This window comes from Castor canadensis, chromosome 2 (assembly GCF_047511655.1).
Source record: "Castor canadensis chromosome 2, mCasCan1.hap1v2, whole genome shotgun sequence".
NCBI lineage: Eukaryota > Metazoa > Chordata > Mammalia > Rodentia > Castoridae > Castor > Castor canadensis.
In genome coordinates, this window is record NC_133387.1 from 30,776,795 (window position 1) to 30,796,140 (window position 19,346).

Here is a 19,346-nt window from a genome sequence, read left to right on the forward strand (position 1 = left end):
AACAGAGACACTGGCACACCGATGTTTTTTGCAGTCCTGTTCGCTATGTAAACAACCCAGATGCCCTACAATTGATGAATGGATCAAGAAAATGTGATATATATGTACATATGTGCTCAATATAAATATATATATTTATATATAATGGAGTTTAATTCAGCTATAAAGAAGAACAGAACTGTGTGGTTTGAAGGTTAATGGATAGAACTGGAAGACATCATGTTAAGTCAAATAGCCAGGTTCAGAAAGACAAAGGCCACATGTTTTTTCTCATATGTGGAAGACAGATCAAAAAGATAAATGTATGCATAAAACAAGCATGATCACATACATATTTATATGTAGATTATATTTGTTATAGTGGAACTACTCTATGGCAGTTGGGAAGGAGGGAAAGGAAAGAAGAATGATAGAGACAATATATCAAAATGCATTACAACTATTCAAGTAGAGGACATAATGGTATGTAGTGCAAACTATTGAATAATGGGAGGTGGGAGGGAAGAGGTAAGGGAGAGTAACAGAGGAGGTTAAACTGACCAAAGTTAAGTGTATTCACAGCTGGGATATTGACTTTGGAATTAAAAACAAAAGTCAGGACTTATAAAATGGGTACATTGTGTGTGTGGGGGGTACTTGTAGGAGGGGGGAGAGTGAAAGGAGGAGATGAAGGTGGGGAAATATGGTTGATGGGCTTCATATATATACATGAAATAGAATAATGAAACCTCTTGCAATTGCTTTAAGTGGGACTGAGAGGGGCTGTACGGGAGAGATGGTGGGGGTGATCTAACCAATGCACAACGTAAGGCTATTGGGAACTAGTACACCGTACAATGAATATATGCTAATAAAAAAATGAAAAAATGCCCCTGAAGGAGGAGGAGGACTAAGAAAGAGTAATAGCGGAGGTGAATTTGATCAAAGTAAATTATATGCATGTATAGAAATATCATGATGAAACTGTACTTTGTATAATAAATATACATTAATTAAAAAGAGGGAAAAAGAAAAAAGTAGATTCTCTCTGTGGGAATGGCCAGTTACTTCAGCCATTCCTTGGGCCGATTCACCACTAAGAAAGGGTTATACAAAAAATAATAAATAAAAAGATGATGGAGGCATACAAAGTATGATGTATTCAGTGAAGAAAGCTGTGAAAAAGTGCTGTATGCTCACCACCTAACAGAGTGGAAATTTAATTATGGTTTCTACAACTGAGAAATAAATGTGTGGAACCAAGTGAACATTATTAAGGCAAATAAATATCCAAAAACATCTACAAGACTTTTAACTGGCTATTTTTCACAAGCAGAAAAATGGTTAGCAAGAATTAATGTCTTTGCAACTATCCTTTCATAACTCTTAAACATAAACAGAAACCTTAATATTTTCATACCATGCACACTGCAGTAAATTTTTTTTTTTATAGCCCCATGGAAAACACTGGTTTTGCCACTTAAGCATTTTTAGCACCGGAGCTTGGGAATGCGTAACTTGCCCTTGAACTCTGCATTCACTACCACCAGGTGGCAGTAGTGAGTTATGAATGGGTCTGCAGGACTGCAGTTGTAACATGTCTGTGTGATGATGTCATAGAATTCTGCATTTGATCATGTCCTAGTCAAAATTTTTCAGTTACCTGGAAGACGTGGACAGATGTTAGCAATGTGTTAGATGTCATTCATGTGTGTGGAATAACTAATGTATCAAAGACAGAATTGCAATTGAATTAAAAGTCACACTAGGCTACAAGTATTATAAAAGCAGCACAAAATATAATTAGATATAAAGTCTTATGTAGGTTTAAAAATTTACATAAACAAAAAATGTTTTAAGGAAGGGAAGATGGTAAAGGGGAAACCACTGAGGTGGAACTTAGATCTGTGGATTCTGGCTAACTTTCTGAGGAGAACAACTATGTTACACTTAAGACTCATTTTATCTTCTGAAAAATCAGGTTTTTGTACTGGTTCATCTCTAAATACCTGTCTGCTCAAATAGTCTATATTCTTTTACGTATTAAAAATATTTTTATGATTGTAAAAGATACAAAATATAGCAAGAAGATACCAGATAACCCCTTATCCCATGATCAAGATAGAACCATTAACAGTTTGGTGTATATACTTCGTATTAGCCTTATTTCTACTCATATACATGTACATGGATTTAATTTTTCGTGTTTGAAAAATTACAACAATCTGAGTATTAACTTCACAGATGCTTCCTTAGACATTATGACTTTCCCATTCATAGCCTACCCATGGCAATGTCCTTTGCTCCCCTCAGCACTGCAGCCTCTGGCCACTGTGTCCCTGGCAGTGCCAGACTCACATTTCTAGATGCTTTGCTCATCCTTTTTTCTTTGCTTTGGAATTCTTTTTTTCTTCTCCTAAGCTCTTGGGGTGAAATGTGTGTGTGTGTGTGTGTGTGTGTGTGTGTGTGTGTGTGTGTGTGTGTTTTGTGTGGGCACAAAACAAAATCCTCCTTCACATACAGGGAAGCATAATGATAGATTTTGTCCTGGTATCTGCAAGTATGTATGTGTTCAGGGTGAGGGTCTTAGTTTCTACTCCAAATGACTTATTCCAGCTTGCCTTTGAGTTTGTATCAGACCCTTGGTTCTAGGGTGAAATTATTGTCAGCATAAAAGACTTAGTTTGTTATAAAAACTTGCCTCTTAATTCACAATTTCTGTATCAGTCATTGTCTCAATTAATGACTCCTCTAAAAGCTGAATTTTTCTGCTCAGTGTCCTCTACTACAGTCCTCAATTTTTACCCCTTGCTTCAGCATTATCTATTCAACCAGTTCAGCCCAGCTCTCAGCAAAAACTGATAACTAACCCAAATATATGGGCTAGTGTTTAATGATAACATAACAAAATGTGCATCTCCCATTCTCCCCCAAAACACCTCCACTTAACCTTTAATTAGTATTACAATCCATTACTGCTGCATTTTCTGTGGAATTTTAATGTACCCTAAATTTTAATGCCTATCTAATTCATATGTACAACATCATCTATTTATGTGCAGTAGCATAAATGTTTGTTTTAAAGATATTTGTACAGAAAAATATGTGGTAAAAGCCTATAAGAAATTTTCTGTTTTGATTTTTTATTTTAAATCTGCCAATGTGTTTCAACTATTGTTTTTATATATACGCAAACATTTGCAGCTAAGCTTTTATATGACACCTAATTTTTCTTCATTTGTGTTTTTGAAAGTTTTAATATGTCAATGGGAAATTGTACACAAATTTCAACATATGAAAAAATAGAACTATTATACAATCCAGTATTTCAAAGAAATATCTACACCCCATGTCCATTGCAGAACGAGTGTAATAGCCAGGATACACAAACAGCCTATTTGTTGATGGATAATTAGATAAAGAAAATGTGGTGAAGATTACTGTGATAATCTCCTTATGGATCTTTTTATACCAATTTTTGCCTATTTCAGACCTCTCTCCCTTACACTGCAGCCTTTAAAAATATCTAATATATTTAAAATACATATGAACACAAAAAGACAAAGGATAACAAATTTTATATATTTTGTAAATACATTTGGGTGGTTTTAAGGCTGCAATGTGTAGGATAGGTCTAAATAACTAAAAGTGATACAAGGGATCTCAACGATGGTATTAAGCAAGAGAAAATTTTGACCTAGACTAAGGTAACAGCAGTGGAGAAGGAGAAAACTGAAGAGAGTCCTGGCACATTTATGTAAATAAAATTGACAATTTCGTGTGATAAGGGAGGGATGTTTTAAGGAGGACAAGCAGCACAGCACAGGGGCTGAGTATGTGTGCTCTAAAGCAAAACCTCATGGTTTCGGAATCCAAGTCTGCCATTTTTAGGCTCTCTGACCCTGGGAAACTCAATCAACTTCTGTCTCATGTCTTCATCGGTAAATGGTATAAAAATAATATTGCCCGCTTCATTGGACTTTAAGAATTAAGTGAAATAAAACATTTATCTGATTTTAATTTAAACTAGTGCTTATTACATACACTGTTAGTGCTGGTTGTTATGGTGACAGTGATGCCATTAGCTTTTGTAAGTAACGTTGAAGAACTCGGTTCAGTGGAAAAATAATGAGCCTGGTTTTGAACATTGTTGGATTTGGGGTTTATTTAAGACATTTGAATTATGTTGAACCTGTAATTGACTATATGGATCTATATAAGGAATCTGGGCTGGAGAGTAGTTTGGTGGTCTGGTAGATCCATAATCATTGAGTCAATGAAATACAAGATTTTTTTAAGGAGAAATACTAGAGCAAAAAGAGACAAGGGTCCATGACAGAGTTTCCAAAAAATTCAGTTTTAAGAAAGAATGGAAAAACTTGTGAGGGAGACTAGTGAACACTCAGAGATATAAGAGAAAATTTAGAAGAATGAGATACCATAGAAATCCAAAGCTTTTAGTAGGAAGAAATGGTTAACTTTTTTGGGTGCTGCTGAGAGATTTACAAAGTCGAACCTAAAAACTACCCATTGTGTTTATCACCACAAAGATTGTTGATAATCCCAGGAAGAATACTTAGGGTAGAATGGGAAGACAGAAGCTACGTTGAAGAGGTTAAGGAATGGCAATCCCTGAGCGTAAATGTAAGCAGCTTGACTGTAAAAATGGAAATGAAGTAAGGCAAACATGAATTAAGAATAATGTTAAGAAGGCCTTCTTTTTTCTTTTGTGAAGATGATTTGCAAATGATCAAATGTTGATGAAAATTCTGACAGTCAATAATGGGAGGTTTCTGAGAAGAGCTGAGAGATTGGGGTGCAGAAACAAGAAGTTGGACAAGAGACATTGACTCCATTATAGTCTGTAGAGAAACAAGAGAGTGTGAGCAGGCACAAGGTGGTCTCTACCTTTCACAGTGATGCCACTATCTGCAGGCTTCTATTCTCTGTGTGAAATAGGAGGCTAAGCTCCCTATGAAGAATAAGAAAGAGCTTTGAGAAATAGTTATAAGGAGCATGGCAGAGATTTTAAATTTTCTTCTGGAGACAAGTAAAGTAACTTGGTCAGAGAAACACAGTAAGGTAAAGAAGCAGCATGACACAGACGTTGATGAATGTAAGGGATCTTAGCTGCTCACCGTGTGGGTGATTTTCACCAACAATGATTGGCTATTCAGGGGAAGACATGATGTGGAGAGAACAATTAGTTAGGTTTATCAAAAGTTGAATTTTGATAAATAACTGCCATCCAAACAAAGTCAAGAAAGAGAGTTTAAGTTTTATTAAGAAGGTTATTTAAATGTCTTACCATGGACTCTAAACTGGATAAAGAAAGTGAAAAAAAAAAAGAAAGATAAGAAATGATCAATCCACTGGGAATAACTAGGTGTTCCTGTGACCTGGACCCGCTTATGGTGTTGAAGAACCGAATGAAATTGTTTTGGGTTTGCATCTGAGGAAGTCCTACTCTTTAAACAACACTCTTACATGTGTGGAATGGTGATTTCCCAGGTAGAACCATCTAAGGATGTATCACAGTTCGAGGTGGGACTATAGAAGTAGGTGACTGAGATGAAGCAAAATTGAAGGTCTTTGGAAATTAGCTCAAAACTCTATGAAGCAAGATTGAAAGGTTGTTCATGAACATGATGTTGTCATCTGGATGCTGAAAGGGTTTGGAGGAGGAGGGAAGTTGTTTGTGTATCGGGTACAGATGTTATCTTAAATGACAGGACTGAGTGACTAAGAGAATATCATGATCAAAAGAATGATGAGAGGGTTACCAAAATTACATGATTCTTCAAGAAAAGGGGATTTAATTTTGTATGAAGAGAGGGCAAATGCTTTGGAAGAAATAGTGGTGAGAAAGGAAGATACCGATTCTATCTCTCAAAGCTCATGTGTATCAAGTTGAAAACGTTCAATTACCAGAAAAATATTCTATGGCCATCGCCCATAAAAGCACCAAGGTGGGGGAACCCACCAAAAGAGGATAGGGAACTTACTGACAATATACCACCAAAATTAACAGAAAAATAGTGGAAAGTTTTGGAAGTCATGGAGAGAAGGGAAGAAACAAGAGAAGATTGGGTTAGAGATAAAAAAAAAATGATTAGGGAATGAATGAAATTATGTTCACAAAATATTTCAGCTGTTTCAGCTTAAATTTCTATGGATGGAAAGATAAATATGTTATTAACAAAACATCACAAAAATTCATTTAGCACAGTTCTGGAGACTGTAAATCTAAGCTCAAAGTTTGACAGGGTTAGGGTCTGGTGAGGGCTCTTTCCTAAAATTGCAGATAGCCATCTTCCCACTATATCTTCACATGGCAGAGAAAGAGGTAGCAACCTCTCTAATGCTTCATATTACAAGGTCATTGATCCTATTGAATCAGGGCCCATCCTCATGATCTCATCTAATTCTAAGCACCTCTAAAAGGTGGTCCCAGCTGCAAATATCATCACATATATGAAATAGCGGAGAAAAGACCCATTCATTCCATAAGAAACGTTACTGCTACTAATTATGACTACGAATGGAGCTGTTCTGATAGTACATTTTCTTATTGAGCAGAACTCAATCATGGGAACAAAGTATCGGTCAAAGAAGGATCACATGATGTGTAAACTTATGTGTTTGTCTATTGCTTACTCTTCTACCATTGGCGGACTGACAACAATCACTGGCACCTCCACCAACTTGATCTTCACTGAGCATTTCAATGCGTAAGTAAGATCATTGAATTGATGATTAAACAAATATACAGATTATAAATTATAATAATTATTCTTATCAGATTCAGAGAATCCAAGGAGAGGAATGTTATGCTGGATTAATTTGCCTTTGTTTCCTATCAGGATATATTTAAGTCTAGAGATTTTCCTTTGAACTGAGGGTCAAATGTGCAGGATTTAGGGAATTAACATGTGCCTGCAGATTACCAGGTCAGAAAAGAAGAGACAACTCTTGGCCAACAACTCTAATCAGTCAGGGAATCCATATTTTTTTGCAAATAATTCTGAAAATGGTAGTTACCTGAAGTGAAAATATATTGTTTGCAGGGGAAAATTTATACAGGGTTTGGTGACTAACATTTGAACTTAAATGATGGACAGAGGTACTAATTACAAAAGACTGACTTTGAGAATAAAAAAATTGAAGGATTAAGCACTTTAAAAGAATGGCAGAAATATTCTACAGACATATTTTTGACACTAAATATAAGTTTGAAATGGTGATTCTGGCTTATTACGGAAAATGAGAGTCTGATGATTTAGCCATTACAGCATTTTGATTAAAAAGTGACAATTTTTTAAAGTTGCTTACTTTGTGAATTTGAACCCCCAAAAAGGTACATTGCTTTCCCAATACTTAATTTTTTCATATGTGAAAAAGTTTCATTTGCAGGGTTATTGTTAAATACACAAATGATGTAAAACTATTTTGTATTGTGTAAGAACTAATGAGGCAACATTTGGAAGCCCATGTTTCTCTCTGAGAACTCAGACTGATTCTACAGACAAAGCCTGTTTCAAGTACTGGGAGAGCATACAACCATCGTCAGAGTGGTGACTCTGAGGAAGACTAGGAACAGGAGCTAGCTTTTTTTACTGGAAAACGAGTTCAGAAACAGGAAAGCTACACTCTAGGGAGCTTTCCAAGAAATGTAAGACTCAAAGAATGCCAATCTGTTCTAGAAAGAATGTGAACTTGTGTACAAGGAATGCCAGTTTAGATTCAGTACTACACAGACCTTGATGTGTACTTATTATTCACTGTAACAACCAACTCAGGAAGGAACTTTTGAAAGAAATTTGATTTATAATTGGAAGACTTCTTGAAATTCATGATGTCAAGAGAGAATGTATATTCTAGTTCAAGACAGGAAATCCACCCAACCCTTTCTGAAAATTAGATTTGTATCCTTAATCATGAATTCCCCAAGGAAACAGATTCCAAATCTGGGTCTTCTCTGTAAAGTCTTCTTCCTAACATCTAGACCACATTCTTATTGTTTTGTTGTTGTTAGTGTTAGAAAACTACTCGTTTCAGTGCTCCAATAAAATCACCTCATACAGTTGAATCCTTACTGAGGTTGTCTTCGCTCTTTGCCTTCCTGTACAATTCATCCATCTCCTGACTCTGAATGAATTTATCCACTTGAAGTGGCAGATTGAGAGCAATTTAGCACTTCAAGCAAATGTTTTAATAGTTATTTTCCTTAATGTATATCTAATTCCATAATCATGGAAATTTGACCAAAATTTCCTTTAAATTTAAAATACCATTTATTTTGAAGCCCAGTGTTTTTTTTTCTTCAAAAAAGGTTGCTTTTACATTTGGAATTACATGGAAATGATATGGAAGAAATCCAAGGAATTCCCTTTTGGTAGAAAATAACCTTATTTGAAAAATATGACTGATATTATTAAATAGACTGCATACTTAATAAACTATTTCTTAAATGCTGACCTTACAAAACACACTTGGTAAAGCAACAGTGGGATAGTATTCCTTCAACTTCACTGGAAAATGTTACAGAAAGATAAAATTGTCCAAAACATTATATCCTACTTTCAGATGTTTAAACTGGAGAGAAATTTCCTTTTATTTACAAATTCACTAAAATAATGCCAGCTTTTCTTCTTGACACTGTTTGCTGTCTTTTTCATACTGGATCACTCCCAACTCTAAGGGCTTCCTGAAACCTGAGTGCCAATGACTTCCTACCATTGGTAACTGAAGAAAGGTGCTATCTTACATATTATTAGAGAAAGAGATTGGATAAGATATTATGAAATCTCTCCTAGCTACCTACCTGTCTATCTATCTATCTATCTACCTATCAATCCATGTATTCCTTTATGGATAATTGAGTGATAGATAAAATTAATAAGTACAATACCCTTATAGATAATAATAAATATATTAATGTTTTGTTCTCTTCTTACACAAAGAAAATAAAGCAACAGATGCTGAAAAAGCTAAAATTCATTCGGTGCAAACAAAAACAGATCTCTAGTCATTCACTAGGTCAATCAAAAAACATTTTTGAGGACAATGTGCAATGTACTGTTCTGAATTCTATAGGAAAATGCAAAATATCTTTAAATCTCTTAGGAAGAAAATTTCATCAGATCACCTAGACAAAATATATAATTGTGAAAACCATTGAAAATTGTATAACATATTTGTCCTTTGTATGTGATACATATTGAGTCTTTGAAACCTTGCATTTTAGTATGTATTTTAATATAGACATATACTATATGTCCTCACTGTGGAGGTGAGTTATAACTGTGATTAAAATCCTAGGCTCTGAAGTTAGAATGTCTGAGTTCAAATCCCAGCTCTTCACCAGCTAGGCAACTTTGGACAAATTACTTAAGCTCTCTAAACCTGTAACCTTTCCAGAAATATGAGGAAAACTAATATGTGATCTCTCTCTCTTAGACATAAAATAAGTAGTACTGAAAATAGAGCTAGCAGAGCCTGTGCCTGTGCTCTGCAAATGCTGACTGTTACTATTACTAGAGTTGAGACCGTTGTGGTTCAGTTTAACAGTTTGAGGACAAAATGAAGGTCAGTCAGAATCCAAAAAATGCCTGTATAAAAATTTGCCTTCTTAAAAGCAAAACTGTAGGCATTTCCTAAAGGAGGGCTGTAGTAATGTGAGGCATACTAAATTGCTGGAGAAAATTTGTCCACGTGATTTGCAACAATCTTAAAAGAGGTAAATCATTTTCTTGAAGAAAATAAATGCAGATAATTTCTAAAGTCAGTGTACCAAAAGTCCATAACAGATTGCTTGTTAGAGAAGGGCCGGAATAGTCTAAATGCTTTGCACAGTTCTGAGTAGCAATGTGCACACTGATTAGCATTATAAGTGTCTGGAGACAGGAAATCAATTAGAAGTCTATTACTGAAGAGCTGGCAAGTGATGAAAGGCTAGTCATGAAGTGATAGGAGGATTTAGACCCCAAGACACTGAGCAGTAGAAGCTCATTAGTAATAAGTGAGAATTTTAGGGTAAAGGAGGGGTTAAGAAAACTCTGGGAATACTTGTGCATATTTTTGGCTACATAGTAATGACATGGACTTCTAGACAAGACATGAGACAGGAAAAGCGCAGATTAGCTGAAATAATTAATAAATTTAATCTGGACACATTGACATAACCTACTAAGAACCTGTCCTCAGGAGATCTTTGGCAGGATTTTGTAAGTACATTGTTTGAGTTTGTTATAGTGCATTGTTTGAGTTTGTTATAAATTGAGGGTCTGTATCTATAGAAGCAAAAATAAATTCTTGAGGGTGAAAATGATCACTTGGGGATAAAATGTTAAAATAATCCAGGCATAGGTAGACTCTTATGAAATATTGATGAGAAAGATGGTGAAGAAAGTCAATCATGGTAGGAGGAGAATGAGAAGTATGTGATATTTTGAAAGCCAAAAGAGAAGTCTGTTTCCAAAATGGAAGATGATTGGGACATCAAAGTTGGTAAATAGAAAGATGGCTGAGAAAAGGCCTTTGGTTCTCCTTGGTGTCCTTGAAGAGAGTGGGTTTATTGAAACAGCAGGCAATGGGGTACAATCCAGACTGAACAGAATGGAGTAAGTAGGTAAGGGGGAGGGGGAAGCAGCAAGTTTAAATGATTTTTTGCAAGTTTGACAAAGAAAAGAACAAAACAGGGTTTGACCAGAGGTGAGTGAGAAGGAAACAGAAAAAAAAAAGCATAAAGTTTTGTAAAAAAGGAGGAGGAGGAGAAGGAAAAAGAGAAAGAAAAGGAATGTTGATTAGAATTGAGTCAGATGGGAACAGAATGGAATTAGAAACAAAGGTAGAAATGTTAGGTCTAATAAAGAAGGACAGAACAGGAGAGAAGACAAGAGCAGGGGAAGACAGAGAAATTCCAAATCATGTGTACAATGCCCTCTCCGTGCATGAGGAGGCTGAGGCTCACAGAGTGTAAGTGGTGATTTCTAGTCTTCCGAAGAACTGCAAGGTGAAGACAGGTGTCCTGAGCCATTCTGTTAGCCCTACTTCCTCACAGGTCTGTGGCCACATGCGAGGGTACTGTGAGAGGAGATTCTTTCAAAAAGTAGTTTTCTGCAGTACCAAGTGATGAGTACATGAGTATTCGCATTCTCTCATTGCACTCTTTTTTCATAAAATATAAACATGTACATACAAATACCATTTCGAAAATTTGCAAAGCTGGGTTTGTGTCTAGACTAAATCATTCTCTTACTGTCAATCTCCTGGGCAGATGATGTAGGGCTTGCAGAGTAGAAACTCAGAGTCATAGTAACAAACCTGAGCTGATTACCTATTCCAATTATAGAGTATGAAATGTGTCCTTCATCCTCTTTTTAAACTGACACATAAAAATTGTGCCTATCTGTGGGGTACCATGTGATCTTTCCATACATATATACACTGTATAATGTTCATATCAGGGTAGGCATCTATAGCTCAAACATTTATCATTTCTTTTTTTCCCTTTATTGTGCTGGGTGGGGATACATTAAGGCATTTACAAAGGTTCTTACAATGTATCATATATATCATACTTAAATTCACCCCTCCACCTCTGTTCTTTATCCTCCCACCCTCTGATTCTTGGAATAGTTTCAACAAGTATCACTTGCATTTACATACATACATACACATTTTTTGTACCATATTCACCTTCCTACCTGCCCTCCTTCCCTGCCACCTCTGCCCTCCTACTGAGAGCAAATCCCCTCCCCTTAAAGAACCTGTCCCCCCTCCTGTTCTTCGATTTGTAGAGGAAAAAAGGAAAAAGAAAAAATGAATTTTTGCTTGTTTGAGATAAAGGTAGCCTCCCAGGGAGTTTCCTTGTGATAGTTCCATGTATATATGTATTATAACCCTAATTTCTTTATGGCAAATCCTTTCTTCTGGACTTTTTTGAAATACACAATGTATTACTGATAGGCATTTAGAGTCTTAGAATCTTTATGCCTACGGCACCTCAATTTTAAAAGTCTAAATTTCCTCTGTGATTAACTTACCATTACCCTTGGTAAAGCCATGGAATAGGCATTCTGGAAATATTCTTTGTTCTATCACCTCCTTTTATAATCTTAAAGCTATGTGAGGCTTTTATTGACTCTTCTGTTAGGAAAATCCTACTTTTTCAGGGCTCTCTAACCCCCACTGTGGACTCTTTCAGAAGCTACCTGATCCCCTCCCTTCCTAACATTATTGTTAACAACTACCACCCTGTAATTAACCTATTATTTCCTGTTCTGGTTCTTGCATGACCAACCAATTCTGTCAACATCTTGCTCTACCTGTGTGGTTTCTGTACCACTTGAAACACTGTGAAGTTAATTATTCCTTATGCACCAGTCCCATCTTCTTTTTTCATAACCTACAGCTACCTGTTGTAAACTTGTCTTCTCCACATACAAGCACAACCACCACCTTTGGTGACCATAGGCTTATTAAAGGCTGAATGAATCATCATCTTACTCTTCTTTTAGCTTACAAAGGGCACAAGTAAGTGACCAATAGCCACTGGTTGAGAGGAACTAATCAAGATGTGCATGAAGTGCTAATTGCTCATGGGAATTACCTAAATAATAATCTTTTCTATCAAATGAATTTATGAAGGTAAATATGTTATTAGGGACAGTTATTATTTTAATAGTGAAAAAGTCTTGGTCCATTAATATCATCTAATAAATATAAGCTATTAACTAAAGGAAAGTTTATCACACATAAAATTTTATAGGTTGCTGATTATCAAAGTATATTCTTCAGTTTATAAATTTCAGCTGCAAAATCATGGGTATAGAAATCAGCTCGGGAGAAAGTTGTGTTAACAATGATTAGCAGTCACTGCTACTAATTGTGTGTTAAATAACTACAGTAGTCTCCCTTATCCACAGGAGATATGTTCCAAAACTCCCAGTGGATGCTCCAAATCACAGATAATATAGCACCATGCAAATACTGTTTATTCCTATATAAAGAGTCCTATGATAAGTTGAATTTATAAATTAGGCACAGTAAGAGATAGAATAGTAATAACAACACACTAGAATAAAAATCATGTGGACATGGTTTCTCTGCTTTAGAAGAGTCAAGACAAATATTAGCATTTTCAGATCTTGATTGCTTGCAGGTAACTAAACTACAAAAAGTGAAAATATCACTAAGTGGAGGACTACTGTACTCTAGGTTCACAAACAAAGCAATGGTCAAATAAATGTGTTTATACTTGCCCTAAGTTCAAATCCCATCTGCCTATCCTCTCTCTTTGCTAAATAAAAAGGGAGAAAGTAAACCAAGTACCTATCAATAATCACCTTTGAAGATTACTGCGATTTTCCCTTCAGAAGTGAGAAATATATATTTCTTGGGCAAATACAATAGGAGAAATTTTGACATCACAGAGTTGAACTCAAATCATAGTTCAGGTTTCAAAACTGTCATATATTAGCTTAATACCTGTGAACATCAGTTTCCTCATCTCTAAAATTGGGGTAATACTAGAATTTATTATCATAATGATTAAAAAGCATAGCACCCATGTGGCTCTAGCAGAGAGTCTTGCACATGGTGACTTGTCCACAAGGCTAGTTGTTGCTACTGCTGCTGCTTCTATTTTTGCTATTGCCATTGAAAATTTAGGCCTAGCTCATGAATAACAAATAGTTAGTATTTTTAGAAAGAAACCTCTGGAAATACACAAATCAAAAACAAAAAAGTTGCTTTGTCTTAGAAATAATCAAAAAAGTCATTAATCAAAAGAATTGTAATTCAGTGTGGACACTAGCTTATTATAGCTCTTAATGGCCAAAATCTGTTACAAAGTTGTAAATTTCCATGACTGTATCCATTCCTTTGAAACCATTTCTGTGTATCTTGTATATTTCATTGGTATTAAAGTTATTCATCTTTTTGTAGTTGGTCATAAGAAGTGCAATGATAATGTTGTCTTCCTAAAACGTCAGCATTTAGGCACACAATTTTAGGTCAAATCATGTCTCTGTGTTATGGTGTAATCACTTATGCAGCTATTTTTAAATGTCCTTTAAACCTAATGGTTATAGTCTAGTTTATGGATATTTCACTATATGTGGAGTTATAAAATTTTCTGTTTTCAGATAGAAGTTGGAGGCAAGGATACAGTGGTTTAATGAAAAGAGGTTGTGTTTTAGACTAAAACTCCTGGGTGCAAAATTCAGCTTGGCTGCACAATCTATGACCTTGAGCAATTACTTAGCTCCCTGAGACTTAGTTTATTTCTAAATAAAATGGAAACATAATGCTCTGCTCACAGGATTTTCTTTTTTTTTTCCTTTTTCTTTTATTATTCATATGTGCATACAAGGCTTGGTTCATTTCTCCCCCCTGCCCCCACCTCCTCCCTTACCACCCACTCCGCCCCTTCCCTCTCCCCCCCCTCAATACCCAGCAGAAACTATTTTGCCCTTATTTCTAATTTTGTTGTAGAGAGAGTATAAGCAATAACAGGAAGGGACAAGGGTTTTTGCTGGTTGAGATAAGGATAGCTATACAGTGAGTTGACTCACATTGATTTCCTGTGCGTGCATGTTACCTTCTAGGTTAATTCTTTTTGATCTAACCTTTTCTCTAGTACCTGTTCCCCTTTTCCTATTGGCCTCAGTTGCTTTTCTTTAGAACTAAATGTGTTTAGCTCATCTGCTGTGTCCTGCACCTTTGCCTAACCTCTAAAACTTAAAAGAGTGCCCCAGAGTGAACTACTGGTTCCTCTTTACACCTGACCTCTATCTACTCCTAAATGATCACAGCAGTTCCATAACTTGTGATGCCACCTATGTGCCAATGAGTGACAATTTCATATGTTTCTCCCTGCCCCTTCTTCTGAATTCTAGACTCATTTATCTAGCTGTCTATCCAACTTGGAAAGCTAAGGGACATCTCAAGTCAGCACACCACAGGAGCATTCTTGATCTGGTACCCCTTACCCCTCTGCTCCCCTGCCAGTCTGGCTCCCCACATACTTCACCATTTCAATATATGGCATCTTTTCCCCATTTCTCACATGTTTTGTTCCAAACCTATCTAAACTCTATTGGCTTCTGTTTATCTTCACCACCAACAACTAATTTTTTAGTTGACACATGAAAGTTTATATAAATTCATGGAATACCAGGAGATATTTCAGTATAGGTATACATTATGTAATGTTCAAATCAGTGCAGGCATCTATATCTCCTCAAATACTGTTCATTTTTTGTAGTGAAACATTCAAAACCCTTTTCTTCTAACATTTTGAAATATAAAATACATTATCATTGCCTATACTTTCCCTATCGTGCAATGAAACAGAATTGCTTTCTCCTAATCAACTGTAACTTAGTCTCCATTGACCAAACTTGCACCATCTCTGCCTCCTCCCTACTGTCCCCAGCTTCTGGTAATGATAATTCTCCTCTCTCATTCTTTGAGTTCTAGTTTTGTAGGTTGCATGCATGAGTGAAATCGTGGGGTATTTGTCTTTCCATGCCTATATTATTTCACTTAACTCTATATTCTCTATGTTGCAAATGAAAAGATTCTATCCTTTTCTGGCCCAATGTATGCCGTTGCATATGTGTACCACATTTCCTTTATCCATTTATCATATACATGAAAGGGCGAACGTCCCTTCAACATGCTGATTTCATTTTCTTTGGATGTATACCCAGTGGAATTGCTGGATCATATGAAAGTTCTATTGTAACCATTTTAGGAATCTCCATAATGCTTTCTGTAGTGACTACAACTAATTTATATTTCCACCAACAGTGTATAAGTGTACCCTTTTCTCCACATCCTTCTAGCATTTACCTTTGTCTTTTTCTTTCTTCCTATTTAGATATCACCATAAGTATCACCTTCTTTCACTACATTATGTAAATTTCTCTCCTTACTTAATCAATTTGATTACATTATTCTGGTTTATTTTCTATTTCAGTATTAGCTTATCTGTTTATTATATGTGCTCAACTTTAGTGTAAACTTCATAAGAGCCTGGACCATGGCCATCTCATTCACCATTGCGTTCCCAATAGATAGAAGAGTACTTGGCACTGATAGTTCTCCAGAGTTAAACATGGGGTAAACAATCAAAACAGGTGTTGAGTGAAAGAAAAGAGTTTCATCAGAATTGAATATTGTAGCATAGTTCACGATAGAAAAGATCAGTAGGTGCTTTAGGCACATGTCTGCTGTTACTTCCCTTATATGAGAAAATGTGGGGAAAGGAATATCATAGCACTCAGAATATTCAGTCAAGGTATATGGTCATAATCACTGGGGCTACAGTCCTCTATGGTTATTTATTTACTTCCTTACTTCCCAAGGAAAAAGAAAACTCAACAACAAAGTTTAGCTTTTTAGACTTCCAATTTTTCTAAGTGATCTCTCCAGGCAAAAATTCTGAAGCTCCTCTTCAGTCAAACACATTTTGTAGAATTTTCTCCAGTGGGTGGAGAAAGCAACCTGATAGGTAGGAGATACAGATGGTGAAAAATAAAATTAGGTTTGGGGACATTGTTCTGAATCTAATCCATGTAGTATTTACAAGCATTTATAGCCTGGATAGAATCACAAATGTCATCTTATGATCCAAGTCTAATAAATTGATGGAAAATAAGTTTAAGCTTTTTTACTCATATTTTATTTTCCAAGTAAAGACTATAGAAAAAATTTTTTTAATGAACAATCTTAATAGACCCTCCTGGATATGATGGAGCATTTTCTTATCCATTTAATTCTGTGTGTTTTCTAACATTTATCACAATCATTTGCCACTTTCTAATTGCATAAATAAGTATACTAGTCCTTGAATTTATTCAAAATGATTAAATTATCCTCAAATTGATAATGACAATTTTAGGGGCCAGGGAGATTAGTAACTTTTTATTTAAAAAAATGTAAAAAACTGTAGAACTCTAGAGTTTTCAGCATTTAATATGATTTTTTGTCTCTACATCACTTAGAAAATATCTAAGGCATATAAATTTACTGTATATACAATAGGAAACATTTCACTTATTTATATGAATTTTTGAGCCTGGGCTGTGTTGCCCAGGTTGGTTTAAAACTCATAATCTTCTCGTCTCAGTTACCTGAGTGTTGGAATTACAGATATGCACCACCACACCCAGCTACATGGACTTTTTTAAAGTAATAAAATAAAAAGTGTGATTTAAATAGAACAAGAACTGAAAATTTATATTTCTATAAAGTTCTCTATATTTTGTGGTTTCAAATATACTAAAAATTTGTCAATATTTTATTATTTCTGCATATTTTCTGTATTTTTTCAGAATTCCATGTGGTACCACCTCAAGAAAAAAACTTATTAAAGACAACTGTTTCCTAAACTTCCTGTTGTTTCTCTGTAATTAGAAAATAGATGATCATATGATAATTTAGATGTGTTTAGACTATATTTTTAAATAGTGAATGTGAGGTTACCCAAGAAATGGTACTTGAATCTGATCATATTTTGTTGCTATTGTTTTGTTATTATGTGAGTTTAAAAAGTTGGAAATAAATAGGAAAGATAAAGGAAAACTTGTTTGCCACAGAATGTTTTACTATTTTCATCTGTCCAGAGTTATGCCATTTGACTGAACCCCAAAGTTTCCTTTAAGGTGAGAATAGAGGGATGTCATGTGAGTGCTAAAATTGTTGCCGTGCACTGGACTAGAAGAAAGAGATGAAAGAACGGCTATGGATGGCAGTGCAGGCTGGGTCTGAGTTCTCTCACAGGTGTTAAGGAATGCCACCTACCAATGTGAAATGGTAGCCAACAATTCGTTTCATTAATTTTCACCAGTGTACAAGCCTGGTTATTTGTCTTTCCTCTCAACTGTTCTGATTTGAGTAGTAACAAGATACATTCCTCCATGTGCTACCATTTTTTAATGCATGTAATGAATATCGGATAGAGTGCTAGTTTTTTTCACAAGCACTTCCTTAGAGATTGAATAAAAGGAGTTTTTTTTATTTTGTGGGATTCAGAAAAAATTATATAGTTGCAGAATCAAGACAGGAGACAGGGCACAAGGAAACTCCCCGTATACCTTTCTTAAACAAACAAAAATGTCATTTTTTTTCTTTTACAAAACTAGAGAACAGGAGGGCAGAATAGGTCGTGTCTGAGGCATTAGTACCAGTAGGAGGGAGGAGACTATGGGGAAAGGGTATAGGAAGGTGAACACAGTGCAAATACTGTGTACACATGTCTGTAAATGGAAAAATGAGACCTGCTGAAACTATTCCAGGAATTAGGGGAATAGGGTCAAAGAATATCAGCGGGAGTAAATTCAAGAATGACATATTTGATATATTGTAAGAACTTTGGTAAATGCCACAATGTACCCCTAGCACAACAATAAAAGAAGAAAAAAAGGAGAGAATAAATAAAAAAATAAAATGTAGATGAAAGATTTTAAAAAAAAAGGCAGAAGACAGGCAATGAAACTAGCTAGTATGGGTAATGATGAGTATATTCCAGGATTTCCTTCTTGGACAACAGAACCGGAAAGATGTGGATGGCTACTTTCTGGTGACCATCAGAGAGGATTCCTCCCTGATCACTTCTCTTTATTTTCACACAGACGCTACCCTGATTGTCAGTGCCTCAACTTTGGATCATGGTTTTTGTTTTCTTTCCCTGCTGCTATCATTCTTCTACTCCTGTCCTGGGTCTGGCTTCAATGGCTTTTCCTAGGATTCAAGTAAGTTAACTTTTCATGTTATTAGAGCAAATAAAGGTGTCTGAGTTCCAAGTTTCTAGCTCCTTATTCAGCTATGTGTGCTACATTTCCACATTTTCTTACCTGCTATTAGAGATACGTGATATATAATTTAAAGATAAACTAGAATCTCATTTAAATAATGTCAGCTATGGATGATAGTCTATAAAAAAACAGATGATGTCCTTCAAATCCTACACTGATATGATCTTACCAGGTGAGACAGGCATAAGGAACTCACTATGGTGAGGTCCTGTTCAAATTTGTCAGTGTACAGTTTTTAGAAGTTTTGCCCCTCCACATGGTTTAATATGGGAATGTTGGATTATCAAGTTACTTTCAACTAGAATTTCCTGCTTCATACTAGCACCAAAACTAATACCACCTTTAAAACACAAAGTAGAATTAAGATCTGAGAATATTTTCTGTGGAAAGGACACTGGGTTAGGAATTGGGAAACCAGGTATAACATTGTGACTTCTCATAGACAGGTGAGTGATCTTTGCAAGTCTTGACCCATTTCCAACCTCATTACCTTTCAATATAAAACAATAAAATTTACCCAGGTCAGTTAAGATCATTGCC

At 35.5% G+C, this 19,346-nt stretch overlaps 1 protein-coding gene across 1 annotated transcript in view; it reads left to right on the forward strand.

Moving 5' to 3' along the window:
• The window catches only part of Slc13a1 (solute carrier family 13 member 1), an 84,250-nt gene that overhangs the window by 46,603 nt on the left and 18,301 nt on the right, over positions 1-19,346 (forward strand). Inside the window, exons 7-8 of the mRNA XM_074064223.1 lie at positions 6,559-6,710; positions 18,624-18,743. Coding sequence (XP_073920324.1) covers positions 6,559-6,710; positions 18,624-18,743 — 272 coding nt within the window. The remainder of the gene's footprint in view (positions 1-6,558; positions 6,711-18,623; positions 18,744-19,346) is intronic.